At 35.3% G+C, this 23,069-nt stretch overlaps 3 protein-coding genes across 3 annotated transcripts; 2 read left to right on the top strand and 1 right to left on the bottom strand.

Annotated features, from left to right (window-relative positions):
* Positions 1-88: 88 nt before the first annotated feature.
* Positions 89-1,536, top strand: LOC146148030 (thiosulfate:glutathione sulfurtransferase-like). Its single transcript, XM_083387161.1, has 5 exons — positions 89-246; positions 358-511; positions 574-719; positions 785-935; positions 1,000-1,536. The coding sequence occupies exons 1-5, from the start codon at positions 165-167 to the stop codon at positions 1,049-1,051; spliced, it is 585 nt and encodes a 194-aa protein (XP_083243287.1). The 5' UTR covers positions 89-164; the 3' UTR covers positions 1,052-1,536.
* LOC146148029 (large ribosomal subunit protein uL24m-like) lies at positions 341-4,718 on the bottom strand. Its single transcript, XM_083387160.1, has 6 exons — positions 4,542-4,718; positions 4,077-4,272; positions 2,260-2,323; positions 2,137-2,177; positions 1,958-2,067; positions 341-1,898 (listed from the first exon to the last, which is right to left on the bottom strand). Exons 1-6 carry the CDS (start codon positions 4,688-4,690, stop codon positions 1,718-1,720), a joined length of 741 nt encoding a protein of 246 aa, XP_083243286.1. The 5' UTR covers positions 4,691-4,718; the 3' UTR covers positions 341-1,717.
* Positions 4,719-19,711: 14,993 nt separating this feature from the next.
* On the top strand, positions 19,712-22,627 carry LOC146148028 (galactosylceramide sulfotransferase-like). The gene is made up of 5 exons (XM_083387986.1): positions 19,712-19,722; positions 19,925-20,105; positions 21,210-21,324; positions 21,460-22,338; positions 22,611-22,627. The coding sequence occupies exons 1-5, from the start codon at positions 19,712-19,714 to the stop codon at positions 22,625-22,627; spliced, it is 1,203 nt and encodes a 400-aa protein (XP_083244112.1).
* Positions 22,628-23,069: the final 442 nt, after the last annotated feature.

Below are 23,069 nucleotides of genomic sequence, written 5' to 3'. Positions count from 1 at the left end.
CACTGAGGTAGACTTTTTTGTTCAAGCAATTATTATGGTTCGATTACTAATACTGATTCTTAAATTTATAATATTATTGACAGCCAATTAATAAAGCTAAGTAATTTTTTAATAATAAACAACAAATAAGTTGCTGGTGGCATAAACTAAAAAAGCTAGGCAACATGGCATTGCGGAGTCATATTGTTGTTATCCAAGCACTAAGAAGAGTTTCACTAAGACAAGTTACCTTTACAAATGGAATTGGTTTGTACTTTTTCTAATAATTTGTAAAATACATTGATTGAATGTTGTTGTCTACCAAACATAAAGTAAAAGCATTTGTGTTGTTGAATATAACTTTAGTTTTATTCTAAGGAGCTGCATTTCCAAACAAAACATCACTGTTTAACAATGCCATTAATAACACACCAAAAGCCAGCTACTCTCAACAGAATTATTTTTGGAAAAATAAAGGATACATAAGTGTGAGATGGTTTTCCCAAAATGAATCAAATCAGGTGGAAATGAGGTAATATTAGCTGTTAAACCAACTTAAAACTTTTTTGGTGAGCATATTATATGCATTCACAGAGAAAACTTAACAATTAATATCAAAGACCTACAAGAGGCAATAGAAAATGATGATATTTATATTGTTGATGTAAGAACTCAAGAAGAGTGTGCCGATGGAAAAATTCCATCAAAGCGCTGGGTTAATGTTCCAGTACAAGAAATCGGTGATTAATCACAATAATATGTTGCCACAAGCATAATACTTTAATTAACAAAGATATATTTTCAGACCAAGCCCTGGGGCTAAGTGAAGCAGAATTTAAGATCCGATATGGAGCACCAAAACCATCAAAAGACGCAGAAGACATTGTTTTCCATTGTAGGGCTGGAGTCAGAAGTACTATTGCACTGCACAAAGCAACTCAACAAGGATATAAAAAGTAACACTTTTATGCAGCCAATGTGATATGAATCAATATTATGATTGCACTTTATTTTTTGAAGGTGTCGGCATTATCCTGATGGTTGGCTGGGATGGGAATCGGACAGTAACTAAGCTTCTTGTTTATTGTTTTAACTTTCATTTTATGGCAAGTAGGAAGCTGTAAACAGGGTACTGGCTTGTATTAATTGCAATTGCAATTGGATCATGTGCTTCCAATGTTATTTATTTTGTGGTTATTTGTGTGTTTCAACTAGTTGTCATGTGTTGCTTGGGTAACGCGACAAGTTTTAAATGGTTTTAAAGCAACTGAAAAATGACAGACCGCAACACTATATAAGTGCCAAAAAAGCTGCAAGGCTTGATGATATAAGTAGACTAAATTACACTATTTTAATTTGCATGATGTGTTGATTCTTTTTCTATTAAAGTTTATTATTACGTCACACAAAAAAAGTATATTTGCAACGTTGTTTATGTCAGAACTTAACAATGTGGTCAGTGGTTAATAAACAAAAATGTAATCTTTTTGGATTTTTATATGAATAGCCCTTTGTCATTCATAATGGTGGAAATGTTTTTAACCTGTATAATGCTATTTATCAGCAAATACATGCAAGAGAATGACTGAAGACCGGTATAACAATCCAACCATATGACATAGACACAGTTTTAGTCTCACTCTAAGTTAGTTTCTTAGCCTTGTAATGCAAAAAAAACAGGTGACACCAGTAATTTATGCTCAATGGCAATTTATTAACACCAGGAAAACACACTGCTTTAATACCAGTATGTCTTTTTTCTCGGTGGATCTTTAATCTTAAAAATTTTTTTTAGTTCCTCTTCCCAAGAATCCATGGAAGCTTTGTAGGTCCTTTCGCAAGCAGCCTCATATGATGTATCTTTATCTCCACAAATGTAGAACTCCTTTTCAACTCCATTTGCCAGAATGTCACCAGGCCTGGAGTTAATTTCTAGGGCATTATAAATAACTTTATAAACATAACAATTGTCACTTACCATTCAATAATATGGCCAGAGCGCTTAGATACTCGCACCCTCTCCCCATTTTCATTGACTCTAAATTCAACTTCAACAGGTTTGTTATCTTTTGGGTCCAACAAACTGACCTGATTTCACAATACATGAAACAAGGTATTGGTTGTCTATTGTGTTAATGCTATACATTGGTACATTACCTGGTGGTGCTGAAGGGGTTTTTCATTCCTGTTTGTGATTCCTAAAAAAAAGTTTTGTTTTAAATATAAGCACTTTTGTTAAATAAGAAATTTAATTATCTTACTAACCAACATTTTACTTACCGTAATTTGTAACATATTTGCAGTTTAAACTGCCTACCAAAACAATATTGCCTTGAGGTACAACCTGTTATAAAAATAGGCATTATTGGTAATATGATGCTTGATCAATTTTCAAAAAATGACAATATTTTGTGAAACAAAAAAAAATAGCATATTACACATAGCCAGTTAACAATCATATACAATTTGGCAAAATGTTTACTGTTTTAGACATATTGTTTAACAAGTTACAATAATATCTGGGTTCAGTTATAAACATGCAGAAGTAACTCTTTAGTTGCAGTTACCGGTTATTTGCATCATTACTTTGTTATCTAAAAAAAATTGAACGCTGTAAACTAACTTTTGAACATAACAATAAAAAGTGATTTTTGAGGTCTAAATCTCTAGTGATTATATTATAGATTTATTCTCAGCATTTTTTCATTAATGTTTTTATGTAATCTATTTTTTCCCTGAATTGTGCAAAACAGGTCTTCGATAGTCAAATGAACATGCCCACTACTTAAAGTTATAGCAAGCCCATTTTGAGCTTCGGTCATTCATTTAAAACAACAGTATATATAATTATATATAATTGTTAAGTTATAAACCAGGCTTTTTTTAGTGCTCATTCTGTTACTTTTAAAGTAGAATGATTTGCATTGTACCAAACAGTGTTTGCATATCAATATAAACATTATTTAGTGGAATATGTCACTTCGCAGTATTAAACTGAAACTCGGCAAATTATGTTTGATATCTTTGGCTTTCTTTCCTATGGAAACATGTAAATCAGCACCTATAGCACATTGAAGTTCTTTATTAAGATAAGTTGCAGATGAACAGTTGTGCAAAACTAAAATAAAACACAAGGTGAAAAATATTTCACTACTTATTTTTTTGGTTTGATTGATTAAAAAATTTGCTTTTCTACGAATCTCCATGCACTGTTTACTATGAAGCCTATAAAGTAACTGTTGTTTTACATTTTGGATACTGTAACAGCATAACTGAATATAAGAAACGGGCTAAAATGATTCCTATCACTGAGGAGAATAGATTAAGTGATTGGAATAAAATTAGATGTGTCAGTCTAAGTATAATGTTGTTTTAAAAAATATATAGATTTGTGTTTTCAAAACTTGATACTAAATAAACAAGTTTTTTATTCATTTAGTGAGTTCCAAGCTCCCCAGTTACCCCTGTTATAAACATAATTGGATCACTACAGTTAATATCCTACTAGAAAATATATTTGTGTAAATAGTTTTTTTTCTTCTCAATTTTGGTTTAAACCAGGGATGTCCAACCTGCGGCTCGTGGCCCATATTACAGCCCGCCTGAAATTTTTGTACGGCATGCTAGTCATTTTCACTCCCAAGTAGTAATAACTCTAAAGGCCAATACTTAATCTTGAAACTTATAATATGTTCTGTGGCCCATTTAATTATTTCAAGTGTCAATGCGGCCCACTATATTAAAATGTTGGACATCCCTGGTTTAAACAGTAGCACTCAGTGACTCATAGGTCGGGAACCACTGTTTCAAGCCAAACAACCAAATACAACTTGTATTACACAGATTAGGCAAAGGGCAAACAGTAAAAAAAAATAAAGGGATGTTACAAAACATCAAATAGAATAGTGCTGTTATTCATGGTAGAAATACAGATACAAAGTTTGGCAAATTATGTAATATGTCTTGTAAGAAGCATTAAAACGACTAGTCAAAGATTCATGAAGTGGACATAAAAGTAAAGCCTGACCCAATATTTTCAGGCTGCAGGTTACACACCCTAATACTACAGTTACTTATTAGTCATGAATAACATGTACCTGGATAACTGTTCCCTGCTTGCCTTTGTCAGGGCCGCTCAGAATTTCAACTTTGTCCCTGACCTTTATTTTCCACTCATCAGGAGGCACAATTGTCATTTTGTGAAAATTTGCACGATACCAGGCAACAGAACTACCTTCCTTGATCTTTCGTTGTTCTCTAGGATCATATGGAGATGTAGTGTTCCATTTATACCTTTGTTAAAATCGTTTGTCATGTAACTATTGTTGTGGTACAGGTTTACTAAAAAAACTCTCTCTGCCACTTTCACATAATAGTTTATACAAGTTTTATCACCCTAAAACAATTTTACACTTTTTATTATAAACTAGTTTTTTCAAAATTAAAAAAAACACAACTATAAAATTGATAATTCTATGGATGAATGACATACTTAAAAGTGAATTAATATCCCCTTCACATTCATACAAAAATGTGCATAAAATGTGTTTTAAGTGAATTACCAATATGGAGGATCCAAATCGTATGATTGAAAGTCTTTCCATTTTAATGAGCCATTCCTTTGAAACTTGGCGATATCTGGTGTATATTTGGGAATCCCTTTCGTAATGGTCATCCAACCCCTCTTACATAGTGATAAAGTTAATCTCATTGTTAACTTTATATAAAAAAAATAAGTAGTAAATAAACATAAAATGAATATACACCAATTTGGATATCAGAATTTACTAATTATATATACAGGAAGAGGTTTACTTGACAACAAGTACAGTTTAAATATTCAAATTACTAAAAGGTTCATGCTTATTGGGTACAGCGATATAACAATGTACTTGTGATATGTGCACGGTTCGGTGCACATTGAAGTGCACATTGTGAACTATCGCTCAATGTGCAACCATAGAGCACTACATACTATTAGTGCTCTATGGTGCAACTTACAATGTACCAGTGCACGTTATACAGTAAAATAAATAACTTCATATGAAACGATTTTTTCGATGATATTTTTGTATTGAGAAGGTCAAGTAATGCATGTTATCTTTCCTGCAATTCTTTTTATTATTATTTTTTTTTAATTGTGTCCCAATTCTATGGATTTCCGATTATATGGACTGGATTTGGTATGCATGTTATTTCTCTATCGATTCTTTTTATAATTATACTAGACGAAATACCCGGCGTTGCCCAGGTTACAAAGAATAGGTTGACACTAATTTACGGAACGATGAATGGTCGGAACGCTCACAGTATAATTATTAAATATAATAACACTTGACCCAGCTTCACCCAAACGCTAACCCCACACCCTAACCCAAATATTGTGCGTTGGTTTAATAATTGTTTTAACGGGGTAACACTTAAATTAGTGAGCGTTCCGACCATTCATCATTCCGGAAATTAGTATTACCCAAAATAATATTTACCGGTTATTCGTAAGATCTTCGTAAATGACATAAATAATGCAAACATATTGTTTTAAATGTCATAACAAATTTGCTCATGCCTAAACGTTTGAACTGAGTGTCACTACATAGAAATTTCAAATCATGTGATGTGAAGTCGGTTAACTATAGCGCACAACACTTGGCTAAACGTGCAATACATCTTTTAAGTAACGAAAATCCGTGACGTTTGTCAATTGAAACTTTAGGTTGGAGCAGCAATTGCTTAGACTTGCTTGATAGCGTCATGTTTAAGCCAATACGTAATCCCGGTGCTGAACTGCGTCGAACGTGAGAAAAATCCTCGTTGACAAACGGCTTTAAAATAAAAAATCAATTCTTCGTAAATTTGCGAACTCTACCTAAACTTTACGCGGTAACAGGCATCAATAAGTCCCTAAACATAATAGTCTTAGTTGGAAACATTAAAATTTTACTTTTTTACTAAGGAACTATACTTACTTTTATTTTTCCCGGCAGGTATAATTGCCCTTGAAAAAAAGTTTTGCGCGGATACGTTAAACTTGGACTATCTTTTACTTAAACTCTGCCTAACACAAAAACTTTTAAATATACCTATATTAAATTAACTAACGCTGGGGCCTGGGATACGTGCTTAAACACAATCTTGGTAAGTGACAAATCACATGTGCGAACATCTTGCCACACACTTACATCTCACAAACTTTCTCTTTTATTATGTAGATTATATTTTTTAATTGATTCCCAATTGTATGGATTTTTGTTTATATGGGGTAAATTTACTAAAAAAATAACTTAACAACTGGAGGTAACTGAACCTGCAAATTTAGCCTTGAACCCTGTAAAAAAATTAACGTTCATAATTTTTATCTGCTCTGCTTATAATGTGGGCATGGTTATGACGTAATTGGGTATCGGATTGTGATACTTTTTGTCCACGATATTGTTGGTTATCGGAATAAAATGTCAAGTTTTGAGAACCCCTACCCAATTGCATGTTGATAGGACCTTTTAAACGTAAGGCAACACTTCTTATATGTAAAGATTTATGCTTGACAATTTTCAATCTAGTTCGAGTGCAATATTGCTTTTTAATTTTTTTAACTTAGAACAAAAAGTGTTAGAACTAGTTGAACATTGAATAGCGATACGTCAGCTTAGATTGCTTGTTTTTTTAAATGAGTAATGACTCCTAAAAATAACTTTCGTAATTAGTGGCTCTATCGACCTCTCTAATTCACTGCATTTAAAAAATACAAGCTTTTTTATTATGAAATACATTTAAAATGAGTGATTGTATAACGTTAGGCCATAGTTCTGTAAATTAAAAAAAAACTTAAACACAAAAATTTATTTTACAAAACCAGAAAATTGAAGGCATCACGGCACGCATATAGCACAAAAACAATTAAAGGAACAAAAAAAATACTCACTTCAGGGCGTAAACCAATCGTAACATAAAAAAATGGAAATGGTTGAATACAAAATTTTTAAACAAAAAGCGCAACCTAAACTGCAGTAGCAATATTTGCAAAATAACCTACCTTTAAGCAAGATTATAAACAAATACTATCGATAGACCAGGTTGGAAAGTTTGGCCTGCAGCACCTTCAGCCGCGGTCACAGCCGCGCATTTTATAGAAAATGTGTTCAGCCGTGCAAATCTGACTCAAGCAAACGCGCAAAACATCAGCCGCGCAAACTTCTGTATGGAACTAAATAATCTAAAAATGAGTAATACTACTACTATAAATACGGGCTTTAACAAACTTTACTATTTACGAGAAGTATATTAACGTAATAGAATCGTTAGTATGGCTCCTGTAATACTGACATCACATTTATTCACTCATCACTCGTGCATGACCGAAAATGTGTCACCTTAAATCAGGCCTGCACAACTAAAATGGTACAAGGGCCATAACAAGCACAAAAAAAACTGAAGTTGCATAACATTTGTAAACGCTAGTCTATAAGACGTATATAATATAATGCATCATATAGAATCCCCTGCGAAACACTGAAAACGCACAGTTCGGCGTTTTGGTCACGCATCAGTGGACAACGGTCACGTGTTTAGTGACGTCAAATTAGGCAATATCGAGTAATATTGCATATCAAAAGCTATACTATCAAACTTTTTAAATATTTAGCTGCGCCCGCACACCAACCAAAAATTGCTCAGTGCTTCAAGTATTCCATGAACGCTGTAAACCTGTAAATTTATTATAATGTCGCAACTTACAACGTTCGGTAGCCTGGTGGTTTATTTTCAGCCGCGCATTTTTTTAGCTGCAATATCTCCCCCGCGCAATATCCAAAGTTTCCAATCTGATCGATAGATAGGTAATATAAAAATGCAACAGAAAAAAATTAAATATAAACTTAAATGATAAAGAAAAATGGATTTATAGTAAAAATGAATGAAAAATGAAAGGCTATCGAAATAAAAAAAATAAATAAAAATCAATTACACTGAAGGGAAATTGAAGACGAACGTAGAAAAATGCTACAGAAACATAAAAAAATATATAATGTTAGATTACAGAGAAATCAAATTACTGAGAATAAAAAGTAAAGGCATACATTTATGCAACATCAAAAAAGATAAAGAATCAAACACAAACTGGACAACGTTCCTAGCTTTCGTTTGCAATTTTTTTCCACATTAATTAATTGCAAATTGCAAACCTATTTCTTAGCCACGTTAACATAAAAACTTTTACTGCAAAAGTGCACACTTAAGTTTTGAGCCCTGCACCTGAATGTAGGCCTATTCATTTTCCTTTTCATCAAACACTTCGAGCAATCAATGCTTGTTTAATAGCCCTGCAAGTGACATTATCTGACGTGGACTGCCATGGCATTGTGATTTTACATTAAAATAGCCTTTCGTGTTTGTAAATATATATTGCAGAATTCCTCATATAATTTTAAGTAACGAAAAATCTGGCGAGAACTAAGCGGTTCTTCTCCACGGAGATCGTTTTTCTTTTATCTGTATATCTTCTGGTAAGAATTAGCCACAAATCCTACATCTGCCTGTCTGTCTGATTTTAAGTTCGATAATAATCGGCTGCCGGACCGCTTCGTTTTATCGCGCGTGTACTGAGATGTAATAATCTCTAAGATGACAGAAGAAAATTCGAGAGACAAGTTGACCCACAATAAACTAGACCAGAGAATCGGCAGCCAATCGTTTCTTTCCGAAGACGCCAGATAACAGCTCTCCTATCAGCAACAGGGACGAGCACCTTGCAAGAACAGCCCCGAAGATGCTCACTGCTTAGCCCCCCTCTCTCAGCGTTCCTCAGCAATCTCACACCTCAAAGGTGTTCGACACACCCAAAGTGCGTGAATGGATTATTGCGCACCAAACATGTCCTCGCTTTCCAGAGGTATATAATGTGCAAAAGAACTACGAAGTACTAAAATGTGTTGTAAAAAGTTTTTATATCGGGTCCCGCTATAACGTTTTACACAGCGCATTTTAAAACGCCGCCCGCAGCGCCACTAAATCATTTTTTGTTCTCACACTTCTATAACATTGCGCGCTGTGGGACTGGGACCACGTTTGAGCTGTAACTATACAGTTGACATATTGTTCGCGAATCGAGTTCGAATCTCGGCCGCACCGTACAAACGTTACCCTTCACCTTTTCACCCTACCCTTTGTGAGCAAACATCTAACCGTTGCCATACACATATGCTGTTTGGTGACAAGACATATGGAGGTCCTTCTGCAATACCGAAGGTTTCTTTGCATTAACATGCTCCGAACTTCAAAAGATTCCAGGTGTCCCTACAGGCAACGACGGATCGGAACCAGCTTGTCACGAGAACAGCTTTCCGACCGCTCATTGGGATCGAATGTGATCTCAATCTTAAGTGCAACTCTGAACGCACTTCATCAAACACTGCGTTGAACTTCACAGCACAAGAATACGTGATGCCACGTCTTTGCTTCCGTTCAATCGATTTCAGTAAAGTGAATTCTATTGAAGAATCACGTCGATTTACAAAAGAAATCTTAAGCTACATAAGACAATTATGAAGAACCTTCGGGAATGGACTATATCCTGGGGAGCATTCGACTACGCAAATTTTCTAGACGACGCATTTCTACACCTCCTTGCCACTAACGAACGCAAAACCTCTTACTAATATACTAATAGGCTATACTCGCAGCGTTACTGCTGAAAGAGTCGGCTTCTGACAGCGCAAAGAGCGACACAGAGGCCCAAATTATACGTTTGCTAAGTAACTTTGAAGCTAAATGACAAGCTTACCGAATTGTGCATGAAATTTATCGCCATATATCTATCATTCGACTTATCGCATTTTATCAATGTACGTCAGAAATTTATTTGTGTAAAGGGTTCGAGAAACCAACAATTCATTATTTACAAAACAGACAGCCATTCGCTGTCCATTTGTGTTTCTGTGGTCATAGAATCCACAGCCGATAATTTATTGCTTCCTGTATTGTATTTTTAAATCGTTTGTGTACACATTAATCGCAGAGAAAAATGTTTTACTAATTCTCCCCTCAAAAAAATTTATAAAAACGCCCATAAAACATTGCTCTGTTGAGCTGTAAATATATTGTTTTGTTATAACGCTCGCAATTTTTCGCATGCTATGTCTCTTTGTGTCCAACAGTTTTTGATACGCACCCAAACTGTGTCCATATATCTTACAGATATCTTTTTCATGAATAAACAACCCTTCCTACGTCTGACTTGTTCATTGGAAGGGGGATTCAGTAGCATTTAACATGCAGTTTCACTCAATATTGCCTTATTTGACGTCACTATACACGTGACCGTTGTTCACTAACGCGTGACCGAACGCCGAATTGTGCGCTTTCAACGTTTCGCTTTCATTCTATTTAATACAAGTATTGCAGTTATTTGGGTGTACCACAGTTTAAAAGTGCATTCCAACATAAACATGGGAAAATTAGGGTGAATACTCGCATCTCATGATAGTTCTTAGAATGCAACATCGGCTAATAATTCCTCCCTACTAATCACAAAAAGGCTGGGTAGTATTAGTTTAACAGAATATTCAAATTACATTCTTTGGGTCTTTCTATTGAATCATACACCTCTTATTTATAGCAAAGCAAATCTTTTTTTTGTACCTCTGCTTCTAAATTGAAAGTTTGACATTTTAAAATTTTTATTGATACTCTGTATAACAAAAGGTTAGAATTCAATTGCATATTGTTACAGTAGTTCGCTTAAAACACCTGAAGTCTAAGTCAAGTCATTTGCGTAAATATCAAGCCAGAAATGAGCGGCATTTTTGAACTGAAAACAAAAGTCATGTCAACCCTGTTAGACTGTCATACCATGTTATATTTATAGCATATCTTTTCAAAAGGAAAGTAAACTGCGAACCAGCCTCATGGCATGGAAATGTTAATATACACTTATCTTACGCAGGTTATATTAGCCTTTACGCAGGTTATATAGTAATTTTATACATATTTATCTTGTTATACACTAATTAAAAATAAGTTTCAATTTTCGATCATTTCGGATCGGAGCCGACGTAAGTGGGGGTATCTCTAAGCCACTAGTGTGGTATCGCTCAGTGCAGAGTCTTACGATGTATAGACTCAACCTGTCCATAAAAGGCAATTTATGACAAATTAGCCAGTAATGCATTTTTCAATTTACCTAAATGTATAACCTCTTTCGTAGGCTTATATTTTTATGGCCATTTTATCGCAACACTCAACAAACTTCTGTTTTAAAATAAACGAATTGTAGGTTCTTTTGCGAATCATCAGCAGCTATGGAGTCAATATAATGAATACAAGTTGAGGAATGATTATACTTTTTCTATTCCCCAAAATTTTGTGTCCCTAAATCTCATTCTAAGAATTAATTTTTGATATTTGTTTTTTCTGCCTCGTGCGACTCAGCAATTATGACTTCAACACATCAAAAATTTTGGAAATAAAAAATAGGGCATATCGCATGTTTTCACACTTGTAATGCCGTAATACCACTGATGATTATTCTTTTTTCATTCACTATTATACAGTTAGAATAATTTGGTAACATTCAGGCGGCGTTTCATTATAGCAGTGGTCGGCAAATTTTTTTTGTCGCGGCCCAAAGTACTCTTTTCAGAGCTATTGAAGGCCCACTACGAAAAAAACAGTGGCGGATTAAGGATGTTTTAAGTTGGAGGAATAAGAACGACGTCACAAAGTTACGTCTTAAAACAATTGTTATTAAAAACAATTATTGCTCTTGAACGAACTCGTGCTCAAATATGAAGCTAAAATCCAGATTAATTGCGCGTATTAAAAAAATAAAAATGTTTTTTTTTGATTTACATTGACAAAACTTCAATTAAAAGGATACGTGACCATATGGCACATAAAAGGATTCGAATATTGCTCGATATAACGGTATTTATAGTATCATTTACCAGAATTCGGACTGCAGTGGGCAGTTCTGAGTCACACGACGTCTGGAATCGAAGAATATCGCTTTTGGGCTGAATACATTGAGGTGTAAAGCTTATAAAAGTATACTTTTGACTTAACAAGTAACGTCGTAGTTTAAGTATTTTAAGAAACGCGTTGTTCCCACCGGAGTCCAGCCATAAGACCGAGATAAGAACGACACCAACGGAATGGGCCTTATACCTAACAGTTGTAATAACGTATAAATCGGAATAACAATGCCAGACCGATGGCCCCCGATCGTCCCATATCATCTACCCACAGGTTCGGGGGTTACTTGGGTTATTTAGGCCTTCTTTCGATGAATTCAGGCCTAAAACTCCGTTAAATTGAGGACTTATTCTGATGAATTTAGGCCTTATTCCGTTGAATTTAGGCCTTATTCCAACAGATTTAGGTCTTATTCAGACGGTTTTTATCTTATGCTGTACTGAATATTACTGCGTATTTGGCTGTATTGTCGTTGGTCTTAATACTACGGTTTTATAGATTTTTTTGCCTTAGGTATTGATGCTTTTGAGGTCTTATTGTGTGTTGCCGTACCAGCCGGGCTGGTATTATGCAACTAAAACAAGTTTATTGCGCGGAGCGCAAAAAATGAATTGTGTCTATTTGGTTTTAGTTGGTGAATCGCTCAACGCTTAGACGACTAGACGTGTACTAAACGCACCAAAGATTAACAATATATCATATCCGCAGCTGATTGGTGTCACCCGCAATCACGTATAAAGTTCGCACGAAACTCATAAAAGAAATATAGGACGTTAATCTTGTTTCAAAATTTGGATAAATGCTACTCAAAATTACATTAACTAACTTTATTTTGGTAGGAATTGATTGGTGCAGGGAGAGTAAAAGTAAGTTCACACAGCGTTAGGCTTTTCACACCCAAAACAGGTTAAATACTAAACGGGGTTGCGGTTGTTGTATATTTTATTAGGGGGCATATTTTCAGGACTAGGTATTTTTGTGTTTTTTTTTTTTTTTTATAGATACATATATATATTTTTTCATTTCATTTCATTTTGTGTTAGTGGCCCATTATAAATAGCGTTACTTATCAGGGTTACTTTTAATTATTATTCTGTTCACTTTATTTCGTGGTATAGCATATACGTTGCATGTTCTAACGTTTACTTAACATGTTTTTGCAAGCAAAAACAGATATGGGCCAAAAATTCCCGGCCTTAATTTATGACTTAGATGTGAAAGGTGTAGTTGCCAGGCGTTCATTATAACGATGACAAACTGACCTTGACGCTTAACACCTTAACTTCAAGAAAATTTTCAAAAATGTTTGACTTAATGGTCCAATCTGGCGACATAGTTTTCGAACGTCATATAAATGAAGCTTCTAGCAATTCTTCCCTGCGTTCTTTGATCGGCGAAACTTTACTGCTTCACGTTTCCTCTTCATGTATTACCGCGAATATAAATTCAAAAAATAAATATTACGGCCAGGTAATTTGGGGATGTTTGGAAAAGATATTTAATAAAGACTTTATGTATATAATGCGTACAACCATATTATTAAATTTGGGCCAGCTAACAACTTTAAAAAGAAAATATAATCATTTTTTAAAAATGGTTTAACGCCTAAGGCAGTGGTTCTTAACGTTTGGCAACCTGTCGTACCCCTATGTTATTCTGCAAGCTTTCGTCGAACCCAAAATTTTCGCTCAGTATTCGTTTTTTACTCCTAGCAGCTGACACTGGGCATATTCAAATTATAAACTTACATTTGTATAGATTAAATTGGCCAAACTTTCAACCTAAAGGTTACATGACACCTTTTAATTGGCACATAAAAGAGATTCGAATTTGTCTTGAAATAACAGCAGTTATGTTTCAGAGGACATTCTAGCCGAACCCCTGAAACAGCTTCGTTGAACCCCAAGGGTTCGATCGAACCCTGGTTAAGAACCACTGGCCTAAGGTTTACTATACTTTTGCCAACATTTACTCCATAAATTTCTGTTTCGAGCAATACGAAAAACTCTTTTATGTGCCTAATACGCCACTGTTAATTTCGAAAATTTCGCCAATTCAGACCAAATAAACACGGTGTTCTTAAGGGTTATTTTTGTATGACACAATGTAATGACGTGACTGTATAACGTCATCCCTAATAATGCATTCAACTTAAGTATTTCCTCCCTGCGCCCTTGTAGAACCTCACTGCGCCCTTGTAGAAGTCGTGAAGGTCTGGTGTTGATATGTTTGATTGGAATAGATACGAAACAGGTGCAAACAAAGAGGTGTACACTGCCCTAAGGTTTCGCAATCAAATTTGATACAGTAAAATATGCTGTTTAGTAAGAGCCGCAAGTTGTTTTATCAAGAGAAGCTTCTGTCTAAAAGGTAAGTCGCACGCAACCACTGTTACTAAACAGCCCCTTCGCACAAAGAACGTTGTACGCGGGGACCATAAAGCGCAGAAGGATGCCAGCCGCCATCGCGAGCTGAATAAAGCAAGTGATATGAACGCATTCTGTATTGAAATTTTTCTGCCGCTATATACAGGATTAGATAGCTGTAAATGACTAAAACGATTACGTCACACTATTGTTTTTTGTCCCCCAACTAGAGGCGCCTACGGGTGTGGACTCATAAACCTCTTATACGCGCCTACAAACCATTCTACGCCATGTCTGAAAATTTGAAAGTTCTACGAAGTCTACTTTTTCTATAAAGCTTCGGACAAAAATCGATCTGAAACATACCATAGCAAACGATAACAATCAAAAAAGAATAACGGCATAATGTAAAACATAATATAAATCGAAGAATGCCCACCCAAAATGGCTCTGCGGCCCACAGTTTACCGACCACTGCATTACAGTAATGCTTGGCACAAGAAACTGTATAAGAGCTATGTTTACACTCGAAGGAAATCAAATAAAATAGGGTAGTGATTTTAACCGGTGTTCCGTTAAGCGTCTTCATGTGTTCCGCTAGAAGTTTATTAATTAACTATAATGTTCTATGGAAAACCTGTCAAAATCATTGGTTTAACACAATGACCAATCAGCTGTTGTTTTCTGAAAGTAATTACCCACTAACCAAAGGAAATGGATTGTTCCGTAGTGGTTTGCCCCCTTTGTTGTGCTTAACATTGTGATTGTAATTGCATGGCCTGTTGCTGCTGATTATATCAATTTTGTGCGCAACTCATACTAGATTAGGGTTGCCATACCGCGGCATTGGCCAAGTCCAGATCAGGGACCTTAAAAACTCAGAAATTTCGTCAAAAAGGTATGTTAAAACGTGACGTAGGCTACCTTATTTTTTATAATAGAAGATGGAAAATAATGGCGTGCTGCGTAAAAAATGCCTTTGTGCATAATTTTAGTTGCCCAAATTTTGATTTTCGATGGTGCGAAGAGACACACCGCGCATTCTGGCTGATCCGATTTCAAAACGGGCCAGACATACATTTTTTGTTTCTTTACACATTTTTTTACGATGTTTATCAGAACTGGTGTTTGATTTTATATCCGCGCTACCCATGTATGAAACCAAGATATATGTTCCTTTGTTGCAAACTAAACATACTGCGTCCGATTCAAATTCTACCATTTCTGAAGCATGGTTATTTACTTGTATTTCACTCGTGAGTTTACATTTTCTATAAGAAACAATTTTAAGATCTTAACAAACTCAGCTCGAATTTTTTAAAGCAATAATGTTTGGTATAGCAATTCAGCTAATAAACAGCAGCATGGTCAGATAAAAACTTTGTGTTTGCCAAATAATTAGGCTTTAAACAACCCAAAAGAAATGTATTTCCGCAGTATGTTTGGCCGTAGGCAGATGATGCTTACCTGCAACTCCATATTTGATAAAGAAAAATATAGAATCCTGATTGTTTATGTTTTGTCATCATTTAACTTGCAGTGCAAATATGAAAAAATATGCCGTGTAAAATTTTTTAACTGAGCTTACTAAAATATAACGCAAAACGCAACAACTTTTCAAAAGCGTAAACAAAATGATTAAAAAGCCATAAACTTGATAGTGTGTTATGTAACAATGAACCGTATTTGCAAACAATGAACAGTATTTGCACTCGCGAGTTATTCTCTCTCGAATATTTCAGCTATTTATTAAACAGTACACAAATTTAAACAAACGTTGGTATTAAAAAATATCGTTTTCGATATGGTGAATGTATTGGCGATATTTTTATACAGTACGGTTAAATCCCGGACATGAAAGCAGATTTTGCCATTTCTTCCCGACACAGATTTCAACACTAAATTCCCTGACATGTCAAGGAAATTCTGACGTATGGCAAACCTAGCCTAGATATCGCACTAAAAAAATTAAAGTGTATAGCTTGTTATTTTGTAATTTATTTTCATGCATATATTTAAACTTTTGCTCAAAGTGTTGCGTGCCTCAAAAAGGGTAAAAAAATACTGAAATATTCAATGTACCTTTAGGAAAGATGTACTACCTTTCAAAAAATATCCTTTTACCTACTTTTTATCACAACCTAAAGTAAACATATATTAGCTGTTCTTTGTGTTGATATTAACTTTAGAAGTGATGCTTTCATAAGGGTATCGAGTCGCTTTAGTTACATCACACCTCCAAACGTGTCCGTTATTTTAATTGTTCAATACTCGAGTAATACTATTTATTTCATTTCAGTTACTGGAATTAGGAGAGACAACTTGCCGAAAAATGGCAGTTGAATTTATAGCAGCCACTTCGTCATATTGTTGTTTACACAGAGAATTTATGTTTTAATCGCTGTGTCGTAACGAAAAATTTTCAGTAAAAATCTATGGCCTAAATTCTTTGGAATCCCTTTCAATGTTTGCGTTATTTTTGCAGCCAATGTGCAAACGATAAACGGAAAGTTTTCGGTAAAATTCCGTTACCTAGATTTCTTGCAACCACATTCTCAATGTTTGCGATATCCTTGCAGCGAATGTGCAAGATTCAATTTTTTGACACCAATTTTTATGCGTCATATGTTTCGTGTCAGAAATAAGTGCAAAGAAGGTTTTGAGGGATCCGCCCTTGTCACGTGACCTTTTGTTAGATATTGTAAGAATTAATGACGTAAATCCTTCTTTGTTCGCCGAAATTTTCTTAACTGACATTTCAATTTGAATGCAGTATCTACATTGTAGTTGTAAGTTTGGTACATCGAGACACAAAAGGCAATTAAATGAGTACTCATTATCAACTACACCTACAAGTTCAAAGTCAGTTAACGTTTTTTTTTTCGAAATAGATAACACAAGAGCGAGGTGACACTGGGGCTTGAATATGTAGTTGAATTTTGACTTTTTGCGATCATTTGATTTGGATTGATAGGATTTTTGTTCTTTGGTAAAAATTTGCTTTGCCAAAGTGATAAGCTGCACATGTTCTTTGTTTTGCTTTCCACGTCTTTTTTTCCAAGCCAGAAAATGATGGGTGTATACTTTTGTTAATTATCTAATCACTACAAAGTTACGTTATCTCCTATAGGGCTTATAGGCTATATGGAATGTACCCAGATGGCTAAACCGCTAATCGAATGCAAGTTCGAAATAATTAAAAAGTGAAAACAATATTAGATAAATTGTCACAAGCGAAGTAGTTAGAGTTTTTCGCTAATAGAAATCTCTTTTCACTCGGCGGATTACATGTAACCTGAGAAAACAGGGTGTATTGTAAAAGCTACAGTGAATTCAGTCCTCGGTGATTCTAGACCTGAATGATTTTAATTCTCTGCAGTCTTTAAGCTTCAAATCAAACCGACGAACTAAAGTGGCAGTTAGTCTTTGCCTAAAATGTTAAACCAGTTTCGTTAATTTTTAACTTTATTTTAGACTATAACTGTTACGTTTGACAAAGTAATGTGAAATTTGCTACCTGAAATGTTATTTTTATCTTACAGCTAAGTTACTGTTTTAAACTAGTTAGCGTGTAATATTTAATTTAACATAAAATTCGATGTTGATGACACGAAAATATTTAAAGAATTTTGGAAAAGTATGTATCGTCACCGTTTTTGTTATAATGATCTTCCACTTTGCCTGGTGAGTAATTTTAATCAAATGCTTATGTATTCAAACCACATTTTGTGAATAAGAAATATTTAAAGAATATATAGCCTCTATATACAGGGGTCGGCAACCTACGGCCCGTAGGTTGCCAACCCCTGTACTACTATAAGTAATACTTTTTACTTTTCATTTTTGGTTGGTAAGGCTGCCAAGCAATTTTTTTTAACATAAAGTAATTATTTTTTCACGGGTGTTAAGAAATATTTTTCTGGGGTTGAGGTTGCTGAGGCTAGTTTCTTTTTTGTGTGCGGTGAGTAAAAAAATGTAAATGGTAATTATCCGGCGGGTGCTGGGAGATATATTTTCGAGGAAGGTAAGCGAGCGCCTTCGCATATCGGTCAACCTTAAGCAATTTTTAGACACAGTGGGTGCCGGTATTATTTGCTTGATTATTACGCAAGTCTAAACAATTGCTGTTACAACTTAAAGTTTAACCTTTGTTAGTAATTCAGGATCGATAAATGTCTCGGGTTTTCAGCATTTCAAATCAAATTAAAGTCATAACATACTGATTGCCTTAATAGAAATAAGTTTTATTGTTTCCAACTTAAGACTTCAATGTTTGATGTCTGTTACCGCGCAAAATTTAGGTAGAGTTCGCAAAACATCGCATTTAATGCGGCGGTTTTTATCGTACCCAATTTTCAGTTTCAAACAAGATTTTACTTACGTTGGACGCAGTATGTTACCAGGATTACGTATTTGTTGTTTTACGTTAGTGAGTGGTTCCCTATTGATATATGCCACTGGTTTTCGTTACGCAAAAAATGTTTGACGTGTTAGCCGTTGAGTATTTAGTCGTTTTATTTCAAATAAGCCCACATTATTTGAAATTTTGTTTCAACAAAATGTAAAATTTTAGTTTGCGAAGACGAACAATTAGGATGTTTCACAGTCACGCAAATAAATGCGATAATTTATAACAAGCCATCCGATTATATGCTGCTTTCACACAGGCTAAAGAATGTGACTCCATTTGTGTGACAGCATTTAGTTAACCCATTTCAGGCACATTAAGCGAAAAAATAGTCAAGGGACGACCAACATTAATGCCCTATAACAATTAACGATTAGAGAAATTAAATTTAGAAAAAAATAAAAGTTAACCACTTTACACACTATTTAGCACTCAAGTCAGGTAATTACGCTGTCCTTAACATTACTTTTTAGTAACATGGTAAATTACCTTTTTAAAACATCGGCAAAAACACGCGGCTCAAGCAAATGGCGCAAAGTACAACATAATATGTAATATAGTTTTAAGGGGCCATCTTGATGGAATTTGACATTTTGTTTCACCTATGCTTGACAATGTTACCCGACTCATTCTTTTCACAATACAGAACATTACTTTCGGTTACAATTTAAATTACTTAGACAAACCGCGCTGAAAAATAGGGCCTGAAAATAGCCCCTGACAAACTATAAAGCAACCGCAACCCAGTTAAGTTGATTAGTTTCGTTAAATTCGTTTGTATTAGGTCTACATTAAGTTTATTTGCAGTTTTCAATATGTGTCCCGGATTTACGTTTCTAAAAAATGGCAAGCCTAGTTATAAAATATGGGGCACGAGCTCTATAGATTTGCGGTGTAACATTGTTTTGTGAGTAATACATTTTCTAACATGACAAACGAACAAATGCAATTATCTGCGCGCATTGTAAGTTTGCGCACGAATTTGACCTTAACAATGTTTCTATGGTAACATACCATTTTTGCAATAATTTATCTGATATAATTGCCAAGTACTTAAAATCGGATGTGGCAGTCGCCGTACTTTTTGCCAATGATAGTATCTGTAAAAATTAATAGAAGGCATGTTTAATACGGACATACAGTAATATTCAAACCAATCTGTGGCTTTAACTGTGCCTCGCTATATGCCATGTTTTTTTGTTTTTAGGTTGTATCAAACGTCAAGTCACCGCAAGATTTTTGCAGGTATTAAAAAGTTACCACAACGCCAGCTTTACAAAGAAAGACAAAATAATGACAATTTTGTACCAAAAGAAAAAAGAGTATGCAAAAGTAAAAACAACGTTTTCTTTCTTAAGTCACATAAAACTGCGGGATCTTCTGTACAGGTAAGCATCTGTCAAGGCTATACGCTATAGGCCTATAAGGTATAGCATTAGGCCATACGGTGCCGAAAACATTTCGGTCCTATTGAAAGCAAAAACAAGAAATGTACATTAGATATCTTTTTGGAAATAAAAATATTCGGCGATTTAGGCAAATCCTCTAGAGAAGGGGTTCCCAACCGGGGGTACTCGTACCCCTAGGGGGTAGAGTTTGGACATCAAAGGGTACGAAGATCCTTGGGCCACAGAGCAGCTTTTCAAACAGATTTTACAGTATAGTTTTATTTTGGAATTGTAAATGATGTTATGCCATTACCCTTTCTTTGAAACAACAAACAATTAACTGCAAATAATTGTTGTTGTTTAGTAAGAAACCTCATTGTCTTATAACAATGCGTTTTTTTAACCTCGCTGTCCTACTGAGTATGAATTTACTTGCTGCCAGCAATCCACAACCAAGCACAAAGGTTGGAAGAAAATGTACAGATATAGGGGGCATTTAATGCAGTCTTGCTGTAAATCTGCTACAAACAGTCTACTATCCACCTCTAGAACTAGAGTGTAAAAGACAGTATTTGAGTCGCTGCTGTGCCTCAGGAGTTATTGACCGAACCATTTACGAAACAAGTATAGACATGAAAAATCTCTCAAATACTATCTTAATTTCAACCATCGTTTGAGCGAATTTATTAATGAAGCAGCAACAAATATCTCACTGAGATGTGGCAAACAAAATAATTGACTTTTATTTCTTTTTTGCGATTTTTCCGAAATACCGGTTTAACCTTTAATTGAGATATAAAAGAAATGTAATTTAGCAATATATATCTGAAAAGTTCCATTAGAACTTTTCGTCGGTACGAACAATGCTCTGGCCTGACAAAGGGGTACGAGCAGCAAGAAAGGTTGAAAACCTCTGCTATGGAGGAATTAGCACCAACTCTTGGAATTCGATTAACCTTAGATACAGTTAAGCTCTATTTTGGACGTTTTTTAAATCGTGATTTGAGCGCAATAGTTGTTATCGACTCAACATCGACACAAGTTACGCGATTTTAACTCTTGAGCTACAAAGTTTTACAACGTGTTTAATTTTGTTTTAACCAGAATATCTTATTTCGTTACGGATTGAAGCACAAACTCCTATTTGCACTTCCTGTCAATAAACACGACTTTGGATATCCACGACTTTTTGAAAGGTCAACAGTGTTTGCAAACAAAGGTAATCGCGTATTTTAAGCACCAGCAGTCAGCACACATAGATATACTCGTTTGTTGTTTAGTAGGTGAGGCAACTTCGCATAAACTTGCAGGTCACGATCAGCGAAATATTTAGTCTATTTGCTTAACTTTACAGATTGGAATAAATTTAACATCATGACTCAACACATCAGAGGCAACTACAATGAAGTCAGAGCAGTGATGCCTCCCGACACTTTCTTCTTCTCTATTATTCGCGAACCCGGAGCGCATTTCGAATCATGTTTCAACTTTTTTCATGGCGTTGTTTCTTCCTTTCAGCGGGTCTCGCAAAATCAACCGGAGGAATGGTTGAAAAACGCCACGCGTTTTTTCGCCAATGACATACCTTTTGCGGGACTTTCCAAGAACCCAGCAGTATTTGACTTCGGGTACGATCACCTCAACGAGACCGAGGCTTACATTCAACACACAATTGCCGAAATTTCACAAAGGTACAAATTGGTTTTAATCGCCGATCACTACGACGAGTCCCTGGTCTTGCTGAGCGATGCCCTTTGCTGGCCGATACAGGAATTTGCCGGACTAGTTGTGAACGCGAGAAGTCGAGGCAAAGTTAACGAGTCGAGGCAAATTGAAAAAATCGACGAAATTCGCGCAGGTGCGCGCAAATGGAACAAGGCGGACGCGGCGCTGTTTGATCATTTCAATCAAACTCTTTGGCGCAAAATCAAAGCCTATGGTCTGGAACGAATGAATCGAAGCAAAGCAGTTCTGCGTCAGGCGCGCTTCAACTTGACGAAGTTGTGCGTCCAAGGCGATAAAATGGTAAAAATGTCAAACCTTACGGATAAAGGGCTGCAAAGTAAACTCTACAAGCCGAGTGGCGTCGACGTAGCTTCGTACAATTTGAAGGCTGGCGCTGAAAACGGCGACATCTGTCGACACTTGGTGTTGCCTGAAATATATTTCACGTTGGAAATTTTCAACAACCAGCTAAAGATGATGCTAGAGTCTCAAAAACGATTGAACGCCAGTAGAGAACTTTTGCATAACAACAAAACAAAAATATCCGGTTTGGTTTAAAATATATTTTGTTTTCATTTTACGTTTACCTACGCGTTTAGTTTTTTAAATAATATTTTATAGGTTTTTCAAATCCATATTTTACAATATTTAATTGATATGCATTTGCGGACATAGGCGTGCCAGGGGTGCCAAAGGGGTCATGCCCCCCCCCCGCCCCCCTCCACCCCAAAAAAAACCATACATATTTACTCCTAATTATTTGTATTTTGTTGATTACAGGCATGCTACACCTTTAATTGTTATGTCACAAACGATTTAGTTTACGTTTGTTATACTTATTAATGTAGTTTTACTACTTTTTAGTCAATTGGTTTTTGCTCTTTGAATGATTTTTGAGTATTGCGTTTAAAACACTCAGTAAGTTGCTGCTCAAAACGGTTTGCTAGCATATTTTTTTGTGCTAGATACGGCAGTTTGTACATAAACAAAAAAAGTTTAAACTTCCCCCCCCCAAAAAAAAAGCCACTGTTTATGGACCTACTGTTTTAGGCTTAATGCAACATTAATTAAACCCAAATGGTTACTTTAAAACAGGGAGTCGAACCGGAACCGAATCGGAACTTTATGAACCGGTTTTTATAAGATTTTAAGGAGCCGAACCGGAACTGAACCGAATAATTTGAAAGTACCTGAACCTTAACCGAACCCGAACCTGTAAACAAAAGCGGTTCGCTCCAG

Source organism: Ascidiella aspersa, chromosome 4 (assembly GCF_963924565.1).
Source record: "Ascidiella aspersa chromosome 4, kaAscAspe10.2, whole genome shotgun sequence".
NCBI lineage: Eukaryota > Metazoa > Chordata > Ascidiacea > Phlebobranchia > Ascidiidae > Ascidiella > Ascidiella aspersa.
The sequence above is the reverse complement of the archived record's forward strand: the minus strand, read 5'-3'. Positions and strand labels throughout refer to the sequence as shown.